General features: G+C 50.4%; 1 protein-coding gene across 3 annotated transcripts; it reads left to right on the forward strand.

Moving 5' to 3' along the window:
- The first annotated feature begins 1382 nt into the window (after positions 1-1382).
- Positions 1383-20950, forward strand: Ankrd35 (ankyrin repeat domain 35). 3 transcript variants are annotated; one of them, XM_052731380.1, is made up of 14 exons: positions 1383-1546; positions 7869-7999; positions 8908-8996; positions 9355-9419; positions 10548-10605; positions 10745-10815; positions 11090-11196; positions 11913-12097; positions 12764-12801; positions 12954-14936; positions 19226-19315; positions 19528-19593; positions 20239-20341; positions 20889-20950. In XM_052731380.1, the coding sequence occupies exons 1-13, from the start codon at positions 1508-1510 to the stop codon at positions 20296-20298; spliced, it is 2982 nt and encodes a 993-aa protein (XP_052587340.1). In that variant the 5' UTR covers positions 1383-1507; the 3' UTR covers positions 20299-20341; positions 20889-20950. The 3 variants fall into 3 exon arrangements, with proteins under 3 accessions (XP_052587340.1, XP_052587341.1, XP_052587342.1); XM_052731381.1 differs by lacking the exon at positions 1383-1546 and having other exon boundaries at positions 7897-8003; XM_052731382.1 differs by lacking the exons at positions 1383-1546; positions 7869-7999; positions 8908-8996; positions 10548-10605 and having other exon boundaries at positions 9375-9419.
- Positions 20951-22149: the final 1199 nt, after the last annotated feature.

Consider the following 22149-nt stretch of genomic DNA (forward strand, 5'->3'; position numbering starts at 1 on the left):
TAGGCAAAACACCACTGCAAATAAAAAGAAATAAATTAAAAAAAATAAGAACTGCTGGTAAGTCACACACCAAGATGCACACCCTGGTGGTCGGGTTGCCAGGATTTTCAGGGGAAATATATGGCAACCATTAAAAACAAAAACAACAATGAGAATACACCAGCTGCAAAGAGATTTATGTATGGTCTGCTACAACAGTTTTTTTTTTTTTTTTTTTTTTTTAAGACACAGCTTCTCTATGTAGCCCTGGCTGTCCTGGCACTCACTCAGTAGCAGTAGGCTGGCCTCGAACTCACAGAGATCCGCCTGCCTCCTGAGTGATGCAATTAAAGGCTTGCGACACCAAGCCCTCTTCAGGCTTCTGTTTCAGAAGAGCCTCGTAAACCATGTTCAGAACGTCGGGCTTGGAACATCTTAGAGGGACTGCCTGCTGCCAAGCCCCACTGCCCGAGTCAGTTCCTGGACCCACACGGTGGCCAGAGAGAGCAGGTTGTCCTCTGACCTCTCCAGAAGTGTGCCTGTAGGACACACTCACGCCCCCCCCCCCACCCCGATAAATGAATTAACGTAAAACTTCGGGCTTTATTCCATAGAATTTCACGCGTATTTGAGTGGGCTTGCTGGGGTTACGGGGAGGAGAAGGGAGAGGTGGGAAGGCCAGACGGGTTGGCTGCAACCAACACCGGTCCAACAAGAATGACTAAGAACTGAATCCAAAGGACAGTAATGTGGAAGGGAGTTTTTTTGCTTGTTTGGTTGGGCAAACATACAGTAAAAAAAAAAAAAATGTCCCCTTGCTCCTTTCTAAGAGCTGCGTTAAGCCCTCAGCCTGATCCTGTCTCGGGTTTTGTCCCTCGGGGTCGCAGTGGGCCGCACATCACACATTGGTGCTCAAGTCTGCTGCTTAGCGTGGCAAGCGCCTCCGGCTTCCAGAGTCTTCTCCTTTAAAAATCTTCAGGACGTGGGTTTTCGACGGGGAGGGGAGGACGAAGCACAGTGGGTCACGGCCAAAGGCCTCATCCCAGGTGAAGGGACGGTTGGTGACATCGCAGCTCGTGGAGGTCCCGGGGCGGGCTGGGCGCCGGAAGGGCGGGGTGGGGGCGGCATCTGGGGCGGCGCTCCACGCAGAAAGGCTGGGAAGGTAGGGCCTGGGAGGCGCCTCTGCGGAGGCTGCGAGCATCCTTCTCCCACTGAGTCGGTCGGTGTGGGGGGCGGGTCCAGGCCGGAGGGCGGGGCCTGGGGCCCAGCCCGGGCGGCCGCGGAAGACTGCGGGCTTTTCGCCTCTGCAGGGGCGGGGCTGGGCCGGGCCAGGGGCGGGGTTTTGAGCCCAGCCTTTGGGTTCTCGTCTCTGATTGAGCAGGGTGGGATCTGGGGCGGGGCCTAGGGCGGGACCCCACTCTGCTTTTTGACAGCTGTCTCTCCTCCAGCCGCAGCCGCCGAGTGGGTCTGAGAACCTGTGGCCCGGCTCTCTGCGCGTCCCCGTCCCCCCGTGGCCCTAGCCCCGGCCATGAAGCGCATCTTCTCCTGCTCCAGTTCACAAGTGGCGGTAGGTGGGAGAAGGGCTGGGGCTGGGATCCAAGTCCTGTGTTGACAGAAGTCCTGAGTCCCATCTCCACGGACGATCACAGTGAGCCTGCCCCAGTCTATCGTGCGCTGCTGCGCCGGCAATGCGGCCGCCAGCTCTGCTAACTGAACTTAGGTTCGAAACCTGTCTCCCAAAACCTGTCCCTCAGCCTTCCTAACCTCTTCTTTCCCAAGGCCTTTCCCCTGGGCTCCTTGTTCTCCCAGCATGTATGACTTCCAGTTTCTGGTATGCTTTCCATGACCCTGCTCTCTACTCCAGCTCTGGCTCCCAGTTCCCACCCACCTCAGACATCTGCCCTACCCCCACCCCCCTAGCCTTTGCTTCCGTTCGTTCTTACTTCCACCCCTAACTCCTGCCCTATGGCTTCATTTTCCATCCCTGCCTTCTCCCCACAACTTTCTCTCCCGTAGGGCTCCATTTTCACTGTTTGCTTTCTGCCCCCAAGGTACTCTCAGCCCTAGCCCCTTCTCCACAGCCTCCTCCACTCTTGCCCTCTGTTCCACTCCACGACACTTCCTCTCCCATTCTTCCAAGCACCGCTTCAAACCTCTTGCCAACTGTCCATCCAACATGGAGCCTCTGCTTTCTCTTTGATTTCCGGCCACCTTTCCCCTCAATATTACTCCTGCTACCTTTTGCCTGGTCCTCCTGCCTGCTCACTGGGGCTTAATCCTGCAAATCTAGCCCAGTGGGCAGGCCCTGTGGAGGACATGCAGCCACCTGGCTGGTCCCCAAGAGCCTGGGTGAGTTGCCTGCAGAATCGATCCTGGCCAGTTCACTGCAGTGTCTCGCCCTCAGACTGGTTCTTGGGACCGGTCATGTCTCCCTGCCTGGCTCTCTCTCTCTCTCTAACTCCTCCTTTGTCTGGCTCAGGATTTGTGTTCCTTTTCTTTGATTCAGTTAGGGAAATTTGGTGGTGAGGGGTAAGAAGACAGAGAGTCGCTGGCAGAGGTTCCTCTCTTCTCCGTGCCCCCCACTCTCAGAAGACAGTGGTTCTGGGAGGGTACAGCCTCCTTCTCTACGGAGCTTTTCTGGAGTGACCCCTGTGAAGGGATGGCATCTTTTGTGGAGATGGGGGCGTGGGTTACTTGGTACTAATATTGCTTAGCTGACTTGTCACTCATGAGCAAATGTGGGAAATGTTCGGTTATCTCACTGTGCATGGGCAGGCCACAGAAACCTGGCAGAAAGCTGTGAAGCAAGGGCAGGAACTGTTGAGGCCTGTCTCTGTCCCATTTACATTTGCTTCTACACAGAGTTTCCACACACTGACCTACCAGTTAAAAGGCATTTACTATTGCAGGCAACAGAAACTGCGGCTACCTGGGTTCTGTCTTAACTTCCAGTGATTTTTTTTTTAATCCACGTCTACTTTCCCCTAAATATGGAAAGACCCCAGGATTCTTCCCTTTCAGATTTATGGAGTCTGCTGTCTCCTTAGGAAGGGGACTGTTCCATTCTTTTATTGATTCTCCTACCTAGGCCGGACACTGCTCAGCTTCTGAAATCGAGCAAGTTCAAGGTGATATGGCCATAGGCTCTTTCTGACTCTCTCAGCCTTGGGCAGTGCTTCCTTTCTTAGACGCTGGAATGAGCAGTGGGCTACATCTTGGGATCTAGAACCTTCCCTCTTTCCTTTTTTTTGTTTTTGTTTTTGTTTTTGTTTTTGGAGACAGGGTTTCTCTGTGTAGCTTTGGTGCTTTTCCTGGAACTCGCTCTGTAGCCCAGGCTGGCCTCGAACTCACAGAGATCCGCCTGCTCTGCCTCCCGAGTGCTGGGATTAAAGGCGTGCGCCACCACCGCCTGGCTCCCTCTTTCCTTTATGACCCCAGTTCTTCACATGTTTGACCATGAGGAAGGTCTACTCATTTAAATAAACTCTTAGTGTCACAAGACTGTAGTATATTAAGAGTGTGGGACGTAAGGGCACACTCAGAGCTACATACTTAGGATGAAAACTTTTTTTCCTCAGATCAAGCTTGCCAAAGACTTTAAAATAGGTTGGCTTCAGCTATAAGTTATTTCCTCAAGAAACTCCCCCATAATAAGCCCCCAGATAATGTTCTCCATCACCACACTAAACCTATTTGCAGATAGGTGACAGATTTCCAGGACATTCAGAAGCCTGGCTTCCCAATTATGCCAGCAGATCATCTCTCTTTAACCCCATTCACGTCCTTGCATGAGGACCCTTCCTTAGAGACAAGGACTGAGTGATCTGTGACCTTTTAACTGTTAATCTGCATCAGGCTGGAGATGTAGCTCAGCTGAGAGTGCTTGCCTAGGATGCATGGAGCCCTGGTCAGTCCTCAGCTCCATTGTAAACCAGGCACGGTGGCACATTCCTGTAATCCCAGCACTCAGGTAGAAGGATCAGAACTTCAAGGGCATCCTCTGTTACAGATGGAATTTGGGGACAGTCTGGGATACATGAGACCTGTCCAAAAAAAAAGTAAATCAACAAAATCTAATATACATCACCTACTGTCAAGGAAGACAACAAAAACCATCTCCTCTAGTCTCGGGTTATTTGATTCAAAGTCGATGATGTCTTCAAGGGTGGCGTAAACCTGTGTTTACTCTGCCTGGGCAGGACATAGACCAAGAGATGGGCTGTTAAATAGCGTTCAACCTATGGCATCAGCTCAGCATAGTGGATTTCTATTGCATTTCAAATGTGTGTCGGGCCCTCATCCCTAAGGCACCTTTCTGTTTCCATCCACCTAATCTTCAGTAGAAGCCACTGGCTCCTGCACTACCTGTTGGTATCTTCCAATCTAGATAGGAAGCCTGGGAGTTCAAGATAGGAGAAGGTAAAATTACTTCTACACGAGTTCCCTAATCTCGGTTGTAGAAATAACAAAGCCTGTCCTTGATAAGGAGTCTACTGGTTAATTGGGTGATTACCCCCTGAGGCTGTGATGGTAATCCAGTGTCTCCTTCCAAGATGTTGAGGTGAGCCACAGACTGAGTCTTGGACTTTGGAAGCACTCCTCTTCTCCTTTGGTTTCCAGTGGTTTCTTCATGAAGACTGTCTACCTGTTCTAAACTCATCTTGGTATAATGAGACTGACTATAGGAGGTAAACCAGGCAGAGTTGGAAGGACCTAGCTGGAAAGATATAGCCACATTGCTAAAACACACTTTACCACCTACGTAGCTTGGCTAACTCGTCGACTGGTATGAGCAAGAGCCTTCCGCTTGCTCAGCTGGAGAATTATAAGCTCTGAAACATCCAAAGTGTTCCCAAGCAAATCCAAGAGAGAAGATGACTGGAACTGCCATTTATTGTGTGTCTGCTACGTGGCAGACACAAAGCTGTCTGCCCTCACATCATTAGGAAAGGGAGGTTCAAGGACGTTTGTACCTGCCTGACACTCACAGAGACAAGCTGGCCATGGTGACCCACACTTGAGATCCCAGCACTCCAGAGGCAGGAGGAGGAGTACGAGGTTAGTCAAGGATGAGTAAGGAGAACAAGAATGCTGTAGGAAGAGGGAAGAGAGTTTAATTTCCGAATGGAGAACTCGAGGTTAAGGTCAGCTGGTGGCAGTGGTGTATGGTGGGGGCATTGTTCCAGCTGTTTTCTGTCAGATGACCTGGTTCACAAGGGGCACTGAAAAGCATGCTCTTGCGTGTCAGGACCTGTTAGGATGTGGAGGAGTGATTTTGCTTGCTTTGCCTTTTGAGAATAAACCTGTTTGGAGACTCTCCCATGCAGGGAGTGATGTCCGAGATCAAGTAGTTTTGCCCTGAAGGCATTCTCAAACTTTACCTGGAAATAACTAATCCTTTTCCCATCGCTCTGTAACAGTGTGGTCTGATGTGGGAGTTAGGTCTGGATGCAAGAGGCCCGAGCGATTTCTAAAGCCAATGCTGTTACTCTTTTATGTGACCCTGGACAGATGTTTAACATGTGTGTGCTTCCATCTCTTTTTCTAGAAAGACACAAGCTAATCATTCCTAACTATTTTTCAGGGCCATTTGAGGCTAATTGGAGGGACTAGGAGAAGTTAACGAGTGTTACCTCAGAATCCATCTATCCTAGGCAATTTTATGGCTTGGACCTTTAAATCTTTCCTGTGTTGATGATTAACAATTTGTCCCGGCTATATAAACAGTACTTGAAAATGAATTACTGGGCTTCCACAGACTCTATTTTTTTTCACCCTTTCCTATAACCTCTTTCTTGTTGAGATTATACCTCATAAAATGCAATGGACCACCCCCGATTTCTCACTACTTCCTGTTTTGTTGTGAAGATGCCATACATTTATGTGGTTCTGTCTACATTAACTTGTTTAATGCATTGTGGTGAGGTGGTTATTATTGCCTGCGTTTTATGTGCAAGGAACCAGGTTGGAGTGTTTAATGGCTTCCTCTAGGTCACGTAGCTGAACCAGACTCAGTCTTGATGACAAAATGCCCATTTCGAGGACTTTTCCTCCATACCAATGGTCTTCCGTTCCTCCTTCCTGCTTCGTGTCTCCCCTCTCTGGACCAAAGCGGGCTTCTCTGTGCTAGCAGCAGTAGGTGTTTTCATATGGCTCTCTCCTTTATGCCCGGTAATGCTTCAATTATTTTAATTACTCCTCCACCCTCAAAACCTGAGCTGGAAGGATGGAACAATGTATGCTGAGGCAATGTATGCTGAGGCGTGGCTGCTGTCTGGGACAGCTGCTCCCTGCCCGGGGAGGAGAGGAGGGAATCTCTTTCTGCCTCTTCTTGCTGCCTCCCTAAGCATGGCTAGGAAGTAGCTTGCCTTTGCTGGTTGCTTGCGGTGACGGGGTTAAGAGACTAATAGGAGAGAGGCAGAGCCAGCTGTGGTATAGGAAAGCAGAATCTCTACCATTGCCTCCCACCCACTGCACCCCCAATTTGGGGCCCAATGTCAATAGCTAGAGGTGTTTAGTTGACTCTGACCTGAAGCTAGGGACCTTGGTGTGCTTTGCAAACCAGTAAAGACAAAGAGCAGTGGGGAGGGGCATATTGAGAGGCATTGTGAACCAATCAGGAGCAGTCAGGTTGGTTCAGTTGGTTCTAAAAAGACCTAGGGAGCACCAAGGCAGGGGTTCTTGCTAGGATTGCCCTCAGGCTGGGCAACTAACAACAGTAGTCATGGTGATGATTACAAAGAGTCTTGCCAGGTATGGTGGTTTAATTCTAGCATCAGGAGACAGAGCAGGTGGATCTCTATGAGTTCAAGGCCAGCCTGGGCTACAGAGCGAGTTCTAGGCTAGCCAAAGCTACATAGACTCTGTCTCAAAACTAACTAAATAAATGAATGGAGTCTCAAAATGCTAGACATTTGCTATTATTAATCACTTTGAAGCTATGTGTGGTGGAGAACTCCTGACATTCCAGCATTCAAGAGGCTGAAGCAAGAGGGTCTTGAGTTTGAGGCTAGTCTGGCTACATAGAGACTCTGAGCTAGCCTGGGCTAGCTTGACTCTGTTTCAATAAAACAAAACTTTTTTTTTTTTTTTTTTTTGAGACAGGGTTTCTCTGTGTAACAGCTCTGGCTGTCCTGGAACTCACTTTGTAGACCAGGCTGACCTCGAACTCACAGAGATCTGCCTGGCTCTGCCTCCCGAGTGCTGGCATTAAAGGTGTGTGCACAAAACAAAAGAATTTCAAAATAATAAAAGCAATGATATTTTTGACGTCGTTTATTGAGAGAGTCTTGGTTGGCCTCACACTTGAGATTCTCTTATGTCAGTCTCCCAAGTGTTGAGATTACTGGTGTACACACACACACACACACACACACACACACACACACACACACACACAGTTGAGCCTGGGCTTGAACTCCCGATTCTCCTGCCTCTACCTCCTGGGGTGTATTATATAATAAGTATGAGCCAACCCATCAAGCTTCATAATTTTTTTTTTTTTTTTTCGACAGGGTTTCTCTGTGTAGCTTTGCGCCTCTCCTGGAACTCACTTGGTAGCCCAGGCTGGCCTCGAACTCAGAGATCCGCCTGGCTCTGCCTCCCGAGTGCTGGGATTAAAGGCGTGCGCCACCACCGCCCGGCATAAGCTTCATAATTTTTAATTCAGTGATCCCCTGGGCACCGTTAGCTTCGTGGTGGACAGTTGCTGTCGATAACTCTTGGTGACATGTGAAGGGGTTAGAAAGATCTGCTGCTCTGGGCCTAGAGACCATGAGCAGGGAGAGCCTCCAGGAGGCTCCTTCCTCTTGCAGGGCATCTAATCTCGCTTTTCTTTCCCCATACCATTGCCAGCGCCAATATTCATACAATCTGTAACTCCTGACTAGGTGGAGAAATGGAACCGTCGTGATCAGAAGCTGCTGGAGGCCGTGCAGCGGGGGGATGTGGGACGCGTGGCTGCCTTGGCCTCTAGGAAGTCAGCCCGGCCCACCAAGCTGGACTCAAATGGCCAGTCCCCGTAAGTAAGTCTTCTTGACCCCACCCTGGCATGTGGTTCTTTTGGAACACCTCAAACCTCAGGACGATCAGGGCAGGCCTGTAACTTCCAAGCCCTTTCATTGTTTGAACCGGCGGGTAGATGGGCAAGCCTTTGCCGTGTGTCAAGCACTGAACACATGAGGGAGGAGCACCCGGTCCCTGAGTGCCAACCGCCCCACAAGCCACAGTGACTTGAAGAGGATGTAAAGCTCATTAAACCAACAGAGAACTAATTGCTGAACAAAATTTCCTCATCGCAAAAGCAGGAGGGTGTGTGCTGGGGGAAGTTAGGAATGAAGGAGTAAGTCAGGGGAGTCCTGGGGCGAGAGGGAGGGATTGGGAGGAAGGCTGTACCCCGCCAGCCTTCTGCTCAGTTCCGGCTCCTCTTCTATGTCACTTCCCGCTCTCTGAGGATTCAGTGCTGGGAGAGGCAGGTGGTCATGTCCCCCCACCCCCCAACATTCCTGCAACAATCTGACACCCCCCGGGATTTGTAGCTCTGCTAGCTTTTCCAGTAGCAAGCACCCTCTGACTTCGTGACCGTAGGTCCTGGAGGCAGGCTTCTCTCTTAGACGGGGAGAGCTTCCCGCTCTGCTTTGGGCTAGGGAGCAGAGGAAGCAGGGCTTATTAAAGCCCCCTTGTTAGCTGTTCTGATACCTGCTTATGATCCCAGAACTTGGGAGGTCAAGTCAGGAGGATCAAGCATTCAAGGCCAGCCAGGCCTATATAGTGAGACTCTATTTCAAAACAAACAAACAAACAAACAAACAAAAACCCCAATTGATCAGAATAATTTAGAATATTAAACATGATTTAAAAAAAATAAGCGCCTCCCCGCTTTGTCCCCCGGTCTTTCATCCTCTTCTGTCTTGGCGTTGACACTGGCAGGTTTCATCTGGCGGCCTCCAAAGGTCTGACCGAGTGTCTGACAATACTGCTCGCAAACGGGGCTGACATCAACAGCAGGAATGAGGATGGTGAGTCAGCCACGCCCCCAGCCTGTCCATTATGCCGCGGGACTGCCTGCCGCAGAGGGGCCAGGGCTGGGCTCTGATGGAGGCTCCCGCTGTGGGCCTTTGCTTCTGTGCTCAGTGAGTTTGGCCCGGCGTCCCTCCCGGGGTTCCCCACCCCGTCAGCTAGGCACACCTCCCCCTTACTCTCGCCTCCCCCGAAGGTCCCAGCTGCTTGGGGAACAGGAATTTCTGGCCCGATGTGGCCTAGAGCTTCTCCCTCTAATCTCCCTCTGATTATCTGTGCGTCTCCTGCCCTCCCTCCCAATGAGTCACAGGCATTCACGGGGCCACCCACCCTCTCTCTCTTTCTCTCTCTTTCCAGGAAGCACCGCCCTGCACTTGGCCACCATCTCCTGCCAGCCACAGTGTGTTAAGGTCTTGCTGCAGGTAAACACAGTCCTCTGATACCCCTGGGCAGGCAAGAAATAGATGCTGCGTGTCCCAGTTCTGTCCTGGAGTAGAACTGACAGTAGTCAGCTGTCTCATTCCCAGCAACACAGGCTTGATGGTCATTCATCAGTACATTCACAAACATTTGTGTGACGCCTGCTCTACACGTACCATGCTTCAGGCTGTCTTTGGGGGCAGGTCAGAAAGCAGGGTACCCAAGGACTATTGAGGTCTGCCAATGGCAGAGCCGCTGCAGAGACTTAACTGCTATGTGTATGGGGAGGGAGAAGAAAAGCAGGGGTGTTCAGATAAATAATGTCTTTGGGGGAGGGGCTAGTGAGAGGGCCCAGCAGTTAAAGGGACTTACTGCCAAGTCTGATGACCTGAGTCTGAGCCCCAGAACCCGCAGGGTGGAAGGAGAGAACTGACTCCTGCCAGTTGTCCTCTGACCTCCACAAGCATGTCCGCACCTCTTCCCCAAGTAAAAATAAATAAATAAGTTAAAATGTGGAGGAGGGCCATTAACCAGGTAGCACAATGAAAAATATACACAGGCACATGAGACATGTGGATGATCTGAGTCTTCAGTAGACCACTGAGCACACACTGACTGGTCTACATTTTTGTTTGTTTGTTTGTTTGTTTTTCAAGACAGGGTTTCTCTTGTAGCTTTGGAGTCTGTCCTGGATCTCGCTCTGTAGACCAGGCTGGCCTCGAACTCACAGAGATCCGCCTGGCTCTGCCTCCCGAGTGCAGGGATTAAAGGCGTGCGCCACCACCGCCCGGCTTGACTGTTCTACTTTTATTACTCGTCATCTTTTCCAAATTTCACACAGTGGTCCCCAAACCCCAGTCAGTCCAGCTGTCATTTCCTTCCATGTGCTTATTTACAGATCACCTGCTTTTTCCTTTGGCCTTAGTTAGGAAGTAGGTCTAATTTCAAGGCCGCCCATTATCTGCAGAGAGGAGACTGAGCCTGCATGGCAGTTGGCTTCCCCTCACAGCCATGGATGGTCCCCTCGTTCCTTTTCATATTACCATGGAAACTGGCAACTGGATCTGGGGTATGGGGTGAGGATGCTAACGCCACGCTCCACGGCTGCTTCTCTTTGTGGCTGTTTGCAGCATGGCGCTAATGAAGATGCTGTGGATGCAGAAAACCGCAGTCCCTTACACTGGGCAGGTGCGTGCCTGTGCCTGGGGGCTGCTGGGAAGAAGGCTGGGAAACACACAGCCGCTGCCCTGATGGGAGCTGCTGCGCTACAGCCCAAGTAGGCATTCTTCAAACCTCTCCTTAACGAACCCTCTTTCAATCCTTCCAGCCTCCTCTGGCTGTGCCTCAAGTGTCCTCCTGCTGTGTGACCACGAAGCCTTCCTGGATGTGCTGGACAACGTGAGTATCAGACAGGCCAGTAGGCAGTGAGTGTCTCACACCAAGCGGGAGGCCAGGAGTTTGACTGGCCAGATTCTGTGATCCCGCCTCCATTTCTCCTCTTTTCCTTACCATTTGGGAGCTCCTGACTCTTTGCACAAGACTGTTTAGCCCCAGGACCCGAGCTTGTTTCAGCAGGGGTCGGGAGAGGGGGGAGTTGGTATGAGGTGGAATCACTAAGTCCTTAGTTCTCCCTGGCTCCTCATGGCCTCTCTCCTTCCCACAATCTCTGCAGGATGGACGCACGCCCCTGATGATTGCATCGCTGGGCGGTCATGCGGCTATCTGCTCACAACTGCTGCAGAGAGGTGCCCGAGTTAATGTCACAGACAAGGATGACAAGTGAGCCGGCCGACTCTGTCTTCCATCCCAACCTCCAGTTCTTTACCAATCGAGAAAGGAGCCTGTGGGCAGAGGGCATGCACTAGTCTCTGCTCTTGGGGACCTCCTTCCTTTCCACGAATGGCTCAAAAAAGCTCTGCGCCGTGCGCTGATTGGCTAGCCATGCTGGCACAGATGATACCAGGAGTAGAAAGGCAGCCTCTGGGATCACAGCTTTAATTTACTAGTTTTCAAGTTATTTCCTAAACAGTGGGATCCTTTTCTTTCCAGTTTATGCAGAAGAAGAGTGGTGGTGTAGACTTGTAGTCCAGTGCGCAGAAGGTTGAGACAGGAGGATCATGAACATATATACTGCTGCTGCTGCTGCTGCTGCTGCTGCTGCTGCTCTGTGTGTGTGTGTGTGTGTGTGTGTGTGTGTGTGTGTGTGTGTGCACTCTCTCTCTCTCTCTCTCTCTCTCTGTCTCTCTCTCGTAGAACTTTAGCATCCTATAAAGCAGACAAAAATGGAGCCCCCCCCCCTGCAGGGGTCCCATCCTCTGATGCTGCTTGCAGCTAGCTCCAAGGACTGACATTGGAAAAGCCATGCTCCGGTCTAATGCTTTGTCATGGCCGGTGTTGGTGTGCTGTTCTGACTCCACTGAGTGAGGGCTTACCCTGTATGGAATTTCTGAAACTATGAGGGAAAGCTGGTGCTCCAGATTTGTTTCCACCCACAGATCAGCCTTGATCCTGGCCTGTGAGAAAGGCAGCGCTGAGGTGGCTGAGCTGCTCCTGAGCCACGGAGCAGATGCTGGAGCAGTGGACAGCTTGGGGCACAATGCTCTGCATTACGCATTGCGTACACACGACAAGGAGCTGTGGAGGCTGCTACAGCAGGCCCTGAACCGGCGGCGGAGAGGCGGTAAAAGTCCTTCTGTGCCTTCAAGATTCTCTTCGGTAGCCAAAGAATTGAAGAAGCTTCTCAGTATCCCACAGCCCATGGAGGCAGTCTGTCTGAAAAATGGCCTGCCACCTTAGTCCAGGGTTTACTAATTTAGTGCTGCTACATCACAAGATTCCGAGGCATAGCCTTTGCTCATTGAGTGCAACTCTGGCTATTGCTATTGTGATTTATTTATTATTTTTTAAAATTTTTTTACTTTTTTTCTGAGACAGCATTTCTCAGAAAAATGTGTATCCCTGGCTGTCCTAGAACTCACTATGTAGACCAGGCTGGCCTCGAACTCAGAGATCTGCCTACCTCTGCCTCCCGAATGCTGAGATTAAATGGCTATTACTATTATTGTCATCCATGTGATTTCTATTTTTGCCCACCATTGATTGATGTCCCAGTGCCTTCATGGTATCAGCACAGTGATCAATAAAAGAAATATGTGTATAAAATAAAAGAACACTCCATCTCTGGGATAGGAAACCGAAGTTGCTGGACAGTTAGGGATTCGTGGGACAAGAGTGTCACCAGGAAGACATGTGTGAGGATTATCATGACGAGCGGCCACTTTTCTCTAGCAAATCTGGAAACTGGGTGAGAGCTGAGTTCTCATTTGTTCCGTGTCTTCTCTCACAGGTCACGGACTGGTTCAACACCCAGATCATGCGTCTCAGGTATGACCCTAAGTGTCTCCCTTCTTGTTTCTGACCTACTCCCAAGCTATTCCAGTAGTCCGTGTGGGCATCAGCACATTCACAGAAGCAAGGCCCTAGCAGGGGCTAGACTAGTTGCACAACCTCACACCACTGGTTTTCTCCCCACACAGGCTTCTCCACCTGAGCCTCAGGTGGGATCTCCACCTAAGAACTCATGGATAGCAGAGCCCGAGGAAGAGGAGGAGGAAGAGCGGGGCTCAGAATGGAAGCGGAAGTATGAAGAGGAGCAGAGGAAAGTGAGTCAGTTGGAGCAGGAGCTGGCGCGGAAGACGGAAGAGTGTAGGGCTCAGGCTGCAGCCGTCCTAGGCCTGGAGAACCAGATTCGAGAGCAGGCGCAAGAACTGGGGCATCTCCTATTGCAAGAGCCCGGGGCTGCCGGAAGACAGGGCCCGGGTCTCCGGCCTGGAGGAGATGGTATGGAGCAGGGTTGTCCTCTGAATCTGCTGGCTGAGCGAATCCAAGAACTAAAGAAGCAGCAGAAAGCAGCGGCCACAGTCAATCCAACAGCAGCTCCCAGGGGAACTGAAGAGTTAGCCCCAGCAGAGATCCAGTATGAAGTCCATAGAAAGTCCCAACCAGAACAGGGGCCGCCCCAGAGCCCAAGGTCTGAGGCCATCGAGAAAGCCACAGGACAGCGACTGAACACCAGTGGGGGACAGAATCTTGGCCTCGATAACACTGACCAGGTGTGTGTTGGCCAGAAGGAGAGGTCCCCGGCCCCAGGGATTGAACAAGTGGGACCACTGGGAGAACCGGTGGGCATAGCAGCCGTGAACCAACTCCTCCTACAGCTAAGGGAAGAGCTGGCTGCCGTGTGGCGAGAAAAGGATGCTGCCAGAGGGGCTTTGTCAAGACCAGTTCTGGAAGGAGCCCTGGGGACTCCCAGGGCTGAGGCTGCAGCCGCTGCCTGGGAGAAGATGGAAGCCAGGCTGGAGAGGGTGCTGGTGAGGTTGGATCGAGCGAAAGCGGGACTGCAGGTAAAACCCGAGGTCTTTGTCCAGGGGACCAGAGAGGGAGCCCCCAAAGCAGTCCCGGGATGCACTAAAGAGCACGAAGAAAAGAGAGCTCCTGGAGCCAGAGGAGAACCCCTCGGGGCCCCTGGAGGAGAACAGGCCTCAGGAGGAGGACAGGCGAAGGGGCACCTGGAGAAAGAGGTGTCAGCGCTGAGACTGAGCAACAGCAACTTGCTGGAGGAACTGGGAGAGCTGGGGCGCGAGAGGCAACGCTTGCAAGGAGAGCTGCAGTCCTTGACCCAGAGACTACAGCGGGAGTTTGTGCCCAAGCCCGAGGCACAGGTCCAGCTACAGCAGTTGCGGAGGAGCGTCGGGTTGTTGACAGAGGAACTGGCCATGGAGAAGGAGGCTACGGAGAAGCTGCGCAAGCGACTGGCTTCCCAGAGCAGCGGCCTCCAAGGACTGTGGAACTGTCTGCCCCCAGACCTCGTGGGCAAGGGGAGTGCACGGAGTACAGCTGCAGAACCCCTGGAGGAGCTGCAGACCTGCATCAGCATCCTGGTGGATAGGCACCTGGAGACCCAGCAGGCGCTGGCTCGCTTGGAGGAGGAAAACCAGCAGCTGAGAGGATCCTTGTCCCCCTGTGGGGAGCTAGAGGCCTCCCTGAAGGCTACAGCATCCCCCCAAGTGGCCGCCCTGGAGCAAGATCTGGGGAAGCTGGAGGAAGAGCTGCGGGCAGTGCAAGCCACGATGAGCGGGAAGAGTCAGGAGATCTGCAAGCTGAAGCAGCTGCTCTACCAAGCCACAGAGGAAGTGGCCGAGCTGAGGGCCCGGGAAGCAGCCAGCCTGCGGCAGCACGAGAAAACGCGAGGCTCGCTGGTGGCCCAGGCGCAGGCTTGGGGCCAGGAGCTCAAAGTTGTGCTGGAGAAGTACAATACAGCCTGCCGGGAGATGAATCGCCTGCGGGACGCCGCGGCGGAGGAGCGTCGCCGCAGCGAGGACCTAGCGGCTCGGGCGGCCGAGCAGGAGCGCCAGGCGGGCGAGATGCGCGGGCGCTCGGAGCAGTTCGAGAAAACCGCCGAGCTGCTGAAAGAGAAGACGGACCACCTCATCGGGGCTTGCCGGGACAAGGAGGCCAAGGTGAGCTGCGAGGTAGCCTTGAGAGCCTGGCAGGGAGTGGCGCTGCGTTTGCGGGGTTGCAAACCGAAGGTCGGATGAATACTAAACAGAGTGCCTGGCGCTTGCAAGGACCGCTCTTTGCTCGCCTGGGGCGAGAGAGGTTTGGGGTTGAGAATGGAGCTCAGGTGGCATACGGATAGAAGAGATAAAAATAAGCAACATAGTACAAGGGAGAAGAGGGTGTGGGTACTAAAATTTAGTACTCAGTGTTCAGAAGCTATGTATGCCCCCAGGGATACACCAGGGAACACCATGGCCAATTAACATTTTATCTTAATCCTGCGTTAGTCCAGCCTAGTGGTGTAATGTGTTCTGTGGTTTTCCTGAGGTTCTGCGCTGACTCAGAGTCTGATGGGTTAACTGCAGCTGCTCTTCCCTCCTGCTCCACTCAGAATGGGTCCGGCAAATGATCTCTATTGGCCAAAAAGACACCGAAGCAAAACAAAACAACTAAACAGTTGGAAGAACTGTGCTGGCGGGCACTCAGGAGATAGGTTCAGGGTCGTCTTCAGCTACAGAGCTGGTTCCAAGCCACCCTGGGCGCAGGAGACCCTGTCTCAAGACGCCAAGCAAAACCAAGCCACAACAGAGTTTGAAAGCCACTATTTTCTTGGTACTATTGGGGAATGAGACGTATTTTATTCATTCTAAACCATCAATTTTCAAATGGATTTAGTAGCTGTAGAACTACCCTCTAAATTAATGAATTCGGATTTCTTGTTAGAACTTGTACAGAAGTTTGAATTTAGAACCATGGAAGAATATAACCTTATGTCCTTAACCATGGCTCAATGGTTAAGGACAATGGGTCCTCTTCCAGAGGACTTGGGTTCCCAGAACCCATGTGCCAGCTCACAGCTATCTGTAATTCCAGTCCAGGGGGATTCAGTGCCCTTTTCTGGCCTCCACAGGCACCAAGCACACACATAGTGTACAGACATGCATGCAGGCAAAACACACATACACAAAAAATAAAAATTAAACTACTAATGTGGTGGTGACTGTAAAGATTTTATTAGATAGAAAATTTATTTTGGTGTGTGGGAATGTAGTTTACTTGGTAGAATGCTTGCTTAACATGTATGAGGCACTAGGTTGGATCCCAACACCACACGCTGAGGTGCAGGCATAGAGCCGGAGAAATGGCTCAGCAGTTAAGAACTTGCACTGCCCTTGTGGAGGACCTGAGGTGGGTTCCCAGAACCCTTGGGCAGCTCACAATCACCTCTAACTGTGGCCTCAGGAGATCCAAGGACTTCTTCTGGATTCTTTGGGCATTGCACTTACTTGCACCCACCCATATACACACACACATAAATAATTAACTGAAAAAAAATCCTTTTTAAAATTCAAAGGGCTAGAGAGATGGCTCAGTGGTAAAGAGCACCGGTTACTCTTCCAGAGGACTCAAGTTTAATACCCATCTGTAACTTCAATTCCAGGGTTTCTGAGGGCACCAGGCATGCATATGGTACATAGACATACATGCAGACAAAATACCCACACACATAAAAATTAAGTAAATAAAAGTTTTAAAAGGGTTGATATAGGAGAATCAGGTGGCCAAGGTTATTCCTTATATTTGAGATCAGTTTGATTTTTATGAAACCCTGTCTAAATAAATTATTATAAATACTTAGAATAGAAGTTTACAGATACAGAAGCCAGGCATGGTGGCACATGTCTTTAATCCCAGCACACTAGAGGCAGAGGCAGGCAAATCTCTGTGAGTTCGAGGCCAGCCTGGTCTACAGATCAAGTTCGAGGACAGCCAGGGCTGCACAGAGAAACTGTCCCAGGTGGGGGGATTTGAGGATATGGCTTAGTGTCAGAGCGTTTGCCTAGCATGAGTAAGGCCCTGGGCTCAACCCCTGGCACCACTGGAAAAAAAGAAAGAGAGAAGGAAAGAAAATGAATTGCTTTATTGGGCCCAGAGAAACCGCTCAGCAGTTAAAAACACTTGCTGCCCTTGCAAAGGACCCTAGTTCAGTTCCCAGCACCCACATGGTGACTCGCAACTACCTCTGACTCCAATTGTAGAGGATCTGAAGTCCTCTTCTGGTGTGCACAGACACCAGCTACACAGGTGGTGCACTTATATACATGCAGGCAAAACAATCATGCATGCTGGGTGTGCTGGCTGGAGCCTTGAATCCCAGCACTCTGCAGGGAGAGGCAGGGGGATGGATCTCTGTGAGTTCAAGGCCAGCCTGGTCTACAAATTGAGTTCCAGGACAGCCAGGGCTACACAGAGAAATCTAGTCTCAAAAAACCAGAACCTCCCTCTCTCTCTACACACACACACACACACACACACACACACACACACACACCAGAAAAAAAAAAACCACCCTCATACTCATAAAAAATAAAATACTCAGGATAATTTTGGGCACATGTTAAGTACTCAGTAAAAAGTTGCTATAGCTTTTTAGCACACACCTTTAATCTTAGTACTCTGGAGGCAGAGGCAGAAGGATCTTTGTGTGTTTGAGGCCAGCCTGGTCTATGTAGTGAGGTCCAGGCCGTTCAGTGAGACCCTGTCAAAAACAAAACAAAAACCCAAACAAACAAAAACTAACAAAAGATCATGAACTATAGAGCCAGAGAAATATTGGTTTAAACCATTATTTATTAGCTGTATGATTTTGTGTTTTGTTTTGGTTTTAGACAGTCTCACTACATAGCTCTGGCTGTCCTGGAACTCACTATGTAGATTATGTGACCTCAAACTCACAGAGCTCAGCCTGCCTCTGTCTCCCAGCTGCTGGGATAGAAGGTGTACACCGCCATACTGGTATAGCTACATGGTGTAGTAGAATATTTTAAGCTGTGTTACTTTTGTTTATGTTGCATTTGTTTAACGCTATGAAGCTGTGTTACTGTGCCTGTCTAAAACACCTGATGGTCTAGTAAAGAGCTGGCCAATAGCAAGGCAGGAGAAAGGATAGGCGGGGCTGGCAGGCAGAGAGAATATAGAGAGGGAGAAATCTGGAAAGAGAGATCTAGAAGGAGCCAGAGAAGGGGAGAATATCAGGGGCCAGCCACCCAGCAAGGCATGGAGTAAGAGTAAGATTTATGGAAGTACGGGAATGGGAAAAGCCCAGAGGTAAAAGGTAGACTGGGCTAATTTTAACAAAGGTTATTAGGGTCCAGCCTCTAATAGTCTTTTCCCAAGGTTTCCAGAAGAGACACTACCAACGGTGAGAAATAATCTGAGGGAATGAATCCAAGTACACAGAGCTCTTTAGTCCATCCTGTTTATTCTTCTGAGACAAAATTCTATCTACACGGCTTCAGTTCCGTTCTCATACTTAGTTCCTCTCTGTTCCTTTGGCCCCTGTCCTCTCACAGTTCTGAGTTCTTTCCATCTCATTCTCATCTCCGTCTTCATCTTCATCTTCATTCCTATCTCCATCCTCGTTCCCTCCTCTCCTCTTCCCCTGACCCATCTCCACACCTACAATCAGCCATACTCTGGCCCTGCAGCTTTCTGGTTGGGCGGGGAAAGTCTGCTGGGAGCTAGGAAAGCTTGATGCACCTGGAATGAAAAAAGCCCTTATTTTCTAAGTAAGTTGCTCATGGGAAGTCTAGAGGTGCCACTTAGGCTGTGAGAGAAAGGGGGGCCTGAGCTTAATTTGTATAAGAAGCAAAGCTATGTACCTAATGTAGTCCTAGCCTAGGCAGTGTCTCTGTATGGATATTTACCTTAATTCAGGAGACCAGCAGGTGGTCTGGAATGCTATTTCTGTCTGCCATTTGTCTTTGGATGTTTGAGAGGTAACTCAGATAAAATACACTGTAAGAAGTTCTTAGAAGAAGAATTAATTGGGAAAGCTACCATAGCGCACAAGAAAATCATTGCAGGAACCGGCTAATTTATATTTAAAAGCTAATATCACCAAGACTCCTTGAGGCCTGGCTTTTTCCTCTGGAAGAGCCCTGCTTCTTCCAGATATTAGCTTTTGCTATAGACAGCTGAATTCCTGATTCATATTTCTGTGGCCCGCAACATAATTTAAAGTTAAGGAAATAAGGCAAGCTAAGGCTGGGCATTCATAAGTAAGAATAAGCCTCCATGTGTGATTTATTTGGGAGCTGGGTGGCGGGCCCCCCAAAGGAGTAAGAAACAAACAACGACATGGTTTTGAAAACGTATGAAACTTCTACCCATAAAATGTGGATAACAATCCTTTCCTGGGACATCTGGGGAAAATGACTTGGATCCCTTTCTTTCCTTTTGGCTTTAGATCAAGGAATTGTTAAAGAAGCTGGAGCAGCTTTCTGAAGAAGTCCTGGAGGTCCGGGGGGAGAATACCCACCTGGCCCTCCAGCTGCAGGTATGGTTGGCCTGCAGGGAAAAGGATGGTGATAGAGAAGAGGGTGGGTAGTGAAAGTGGGGAGTTTCAGAAGACTAGCCAGGCAGTGGTCCAGGCTAGACCAGTGATGGGCCAATGGCATCAGCCTGGTGAAGCTTCACTTTATCCTTCCCTCATGCGCGGTGAGTGTGAGAAGGGTAGGCATGTGACTTCCCATGGGTGCTCCCTCTCAGGATTCCCAGAAGAGCCATGAGGAGACCATCTCCACCTACAGGAACCATCTGTTGAACGCTGCTCGGGTGAGCTTGGCGGAGTCTGGGAGGAAGCAGGGGTGCAGAGTGGAGGTGTCCCTCCTCGTTCCTAGACAGACCCCTGGACCCAGGGGCAGGTCTCTGGATCTCATTCAGTAGATCAAGAGAGGCTATGTGTGAACGTACCAGAGAAGTGTCTGCTTCTCCTTTCCATTCCCTAATCCACTGCGAGGCTTTTCCCCATGCCCTTCTGTTTCCTCTGAGGTGACTCTGCCCCAGTCATGGAAGCATAAGTGAGGCTTGCTCTTTTCTTAGGGATCATGACTACAGGGAGTAGGATTCCAATTCTGTACCAGGTGCTTGCTTCCTAGTCATAGTGCGGCCTGTACAGCAATCCTGAGCAGTAGATGACATTCTCTTCCTTGTGAAGATGGGAAAATAGCCGGGGGAAAGTTAAATATTGAAAGTTACAAGTGAGGGCGGGGGCTGTAGCTCATTGACAGAGCACCTGCCTTGTAGGCAGGAAGCCCTGCTCAGTCCCAAGTGCTGCAAACCAAAACCAGCACACCAGACAAGCAGCATTTGCTAAGGATGATGTAATTAGAAGAGGTACTGATTGGTATTCTACTATACTATGAAAATGCCCCCTCACCTGCTCTTTGTCATCTCTTACGTCTTTCCTGCCACCTCCAGGGCTACATGGAACAAGATGTGTACAATATCCTGCTTCGAATCCTCAGCATGCAGGAGTGAGGCAGACTCTGAGCACCCTCAGAGATGATGGCCTTTCCTTTTTGTGAGTTGTGGGTGGAGGGTAGTGAGGGCTGGGGCTGGGGAGAAAGGACTTGAGGGAAAGGATGTTGTGGAAGGGATTGGGGTGGTTTTGTCTGCCACTCTGGTGGCATACTCTGGGGAGTCCTGTAGGGCACAGAGCATTTGCAGTGAAGTCAATTGAGGAGGCAAAGCTTGAGAGTCCTTAGGGGGAGTCAGGACTCTGTGAGCAGGTGGCAGGAGAGAACCGGGGATGACTGGGTGGAACAGACAGAAAGGATGGCTAGAATGTTTTCCCAAAGTCTGGGGTAAGGAGATGCCAGTGAAGAATGATGGGTGGTGGACAGTGGAGAAAATATTCCCTAGGGCGGGACTCGATAGAGCCCAGGCTTTCTCTTTCACTCTCACACTCTTCATTCAAAAGCCAACTATCTCCGAGTCTCCGCCCACCCCTCCGTGGGCAGCCTCTTCCCATCCGGAAAGACCAGCATCCCCTTTAGCATGTCAAAGTGGGCAGGAGGAGAGTGAGGGTATGAGTTGTGTGCATTTCCTCCTTGAATTTCTTCTTGCAGGGAGTAAGGGCACTCACCTCCTGGTTCACAGAGGCTCTATCAAGCTGTGGTGGGCGGGCGGGTGGGTGCCATTGCCCGCTAGGGGTGGTGTGGGTCGGGCTTCACTGGACACACGGACCCCAGACCTGAAAACCTGGATCCTGGAATCAGCACAGAACAGAATTATGGATGTAAACCAGCACCATGGAGAATAAAGCAGAAAGATGGATGGTCCTGGGTGTCATTGTGGTTTTTATACAAAAAAAAAAAAAAAAAAAAAGTGGGGTGGGAAACAAATCTTGATCAAACAACTTAAAAAATTCGCTGGGTGTGGTTGGTGCACACCTCAATCTCAGTGCTTGGGAGGTAGTGATGGGCCGTACGGAAGTTCAGAGACAGCCTTGGCTACACAAGTGAGTCCAAGGCCAGCCTAGGCTACAGTTGCCACTCTGTCTAAAAACAAACAAACAAACACTACATCCTTTCTCCTCCTGTTAGCAAAGTCCCTCGCTAGAATGGTAAAGTTGTAGCTGACTAACCTATGTGGATACACCACTGTCACAGGAGGTCAGAGTGCACATTAGGGCCCACTCCTGGTGGTGGGTAGATGGATTTGCACTGGTGTGCACCCAGCATGGCTGTCACGGTAGATTTACTGCACTGGGGATTCTCACCAGCTACCTGTTGGCTCCTCCCACTCCCTAACACTGATTTTTTTTTTAAAAGACAGGGTAGAAACCCTGTCGGCTGTTCTGGATCTTGCTCTGTAGACCAGGCTGGCCTCTGCCTCCCAAGTGTGAGTGTTGGGATTAAAGTCCTGTGCCTCCATTTCATTTTTTGATAGCCCAGTCTGCTGCTACTTCCTCATTTCTAAACTTTGATTTTGACCCATAGTAAGTGCATTTTACATTTGATATGTACATATCTGAAATAGTATTTTCTGTTATGCCCAGATGGTGGGGACTTCCAAAAGACCACCACGGAGACAGAATCCCATATGTAAAAGCAAAGAGCCTTTATTTTCAAGCTCTGACCTTGGTCTCTCTGTCCCACAAAGTGGTGAGGGCGGAGAACCCTGAGCCCAGGCAGGGTAGAGCTTTTATCATAGTGGTTGGGGTGAGGGGTTTTCCAGGGTTCAGGACCCTGATTGGCTGATGTTTGTCTAGGGGTATCTGCAAAACAAAAATAGGTGTGTGCTAGACTCACGGACATCTGGCCACCTCATCTAATGGTTGGAATGTTTGGGATGTCAGGTACTTCCCCTTAGACGCAGGCCCTCCCT

The sequence above is a fragment of the Peromyscus californicus genome, unplaced genomic scaffold (assembly GCF_007827085.1).
Source record: "Peromyscus californicus insignis strain IS unplaced genomic scaffold, ASM782708v3 Scaffold_9__1_contigs__length_137607984, whole genome shotgun sequence".
NCBI classification, from domain to species: Eukaryota; Metazoa; Chordata; class Mammalia; order Rodentia; family Cricetidae; genus Peromyscus; species Peromyscus californicus.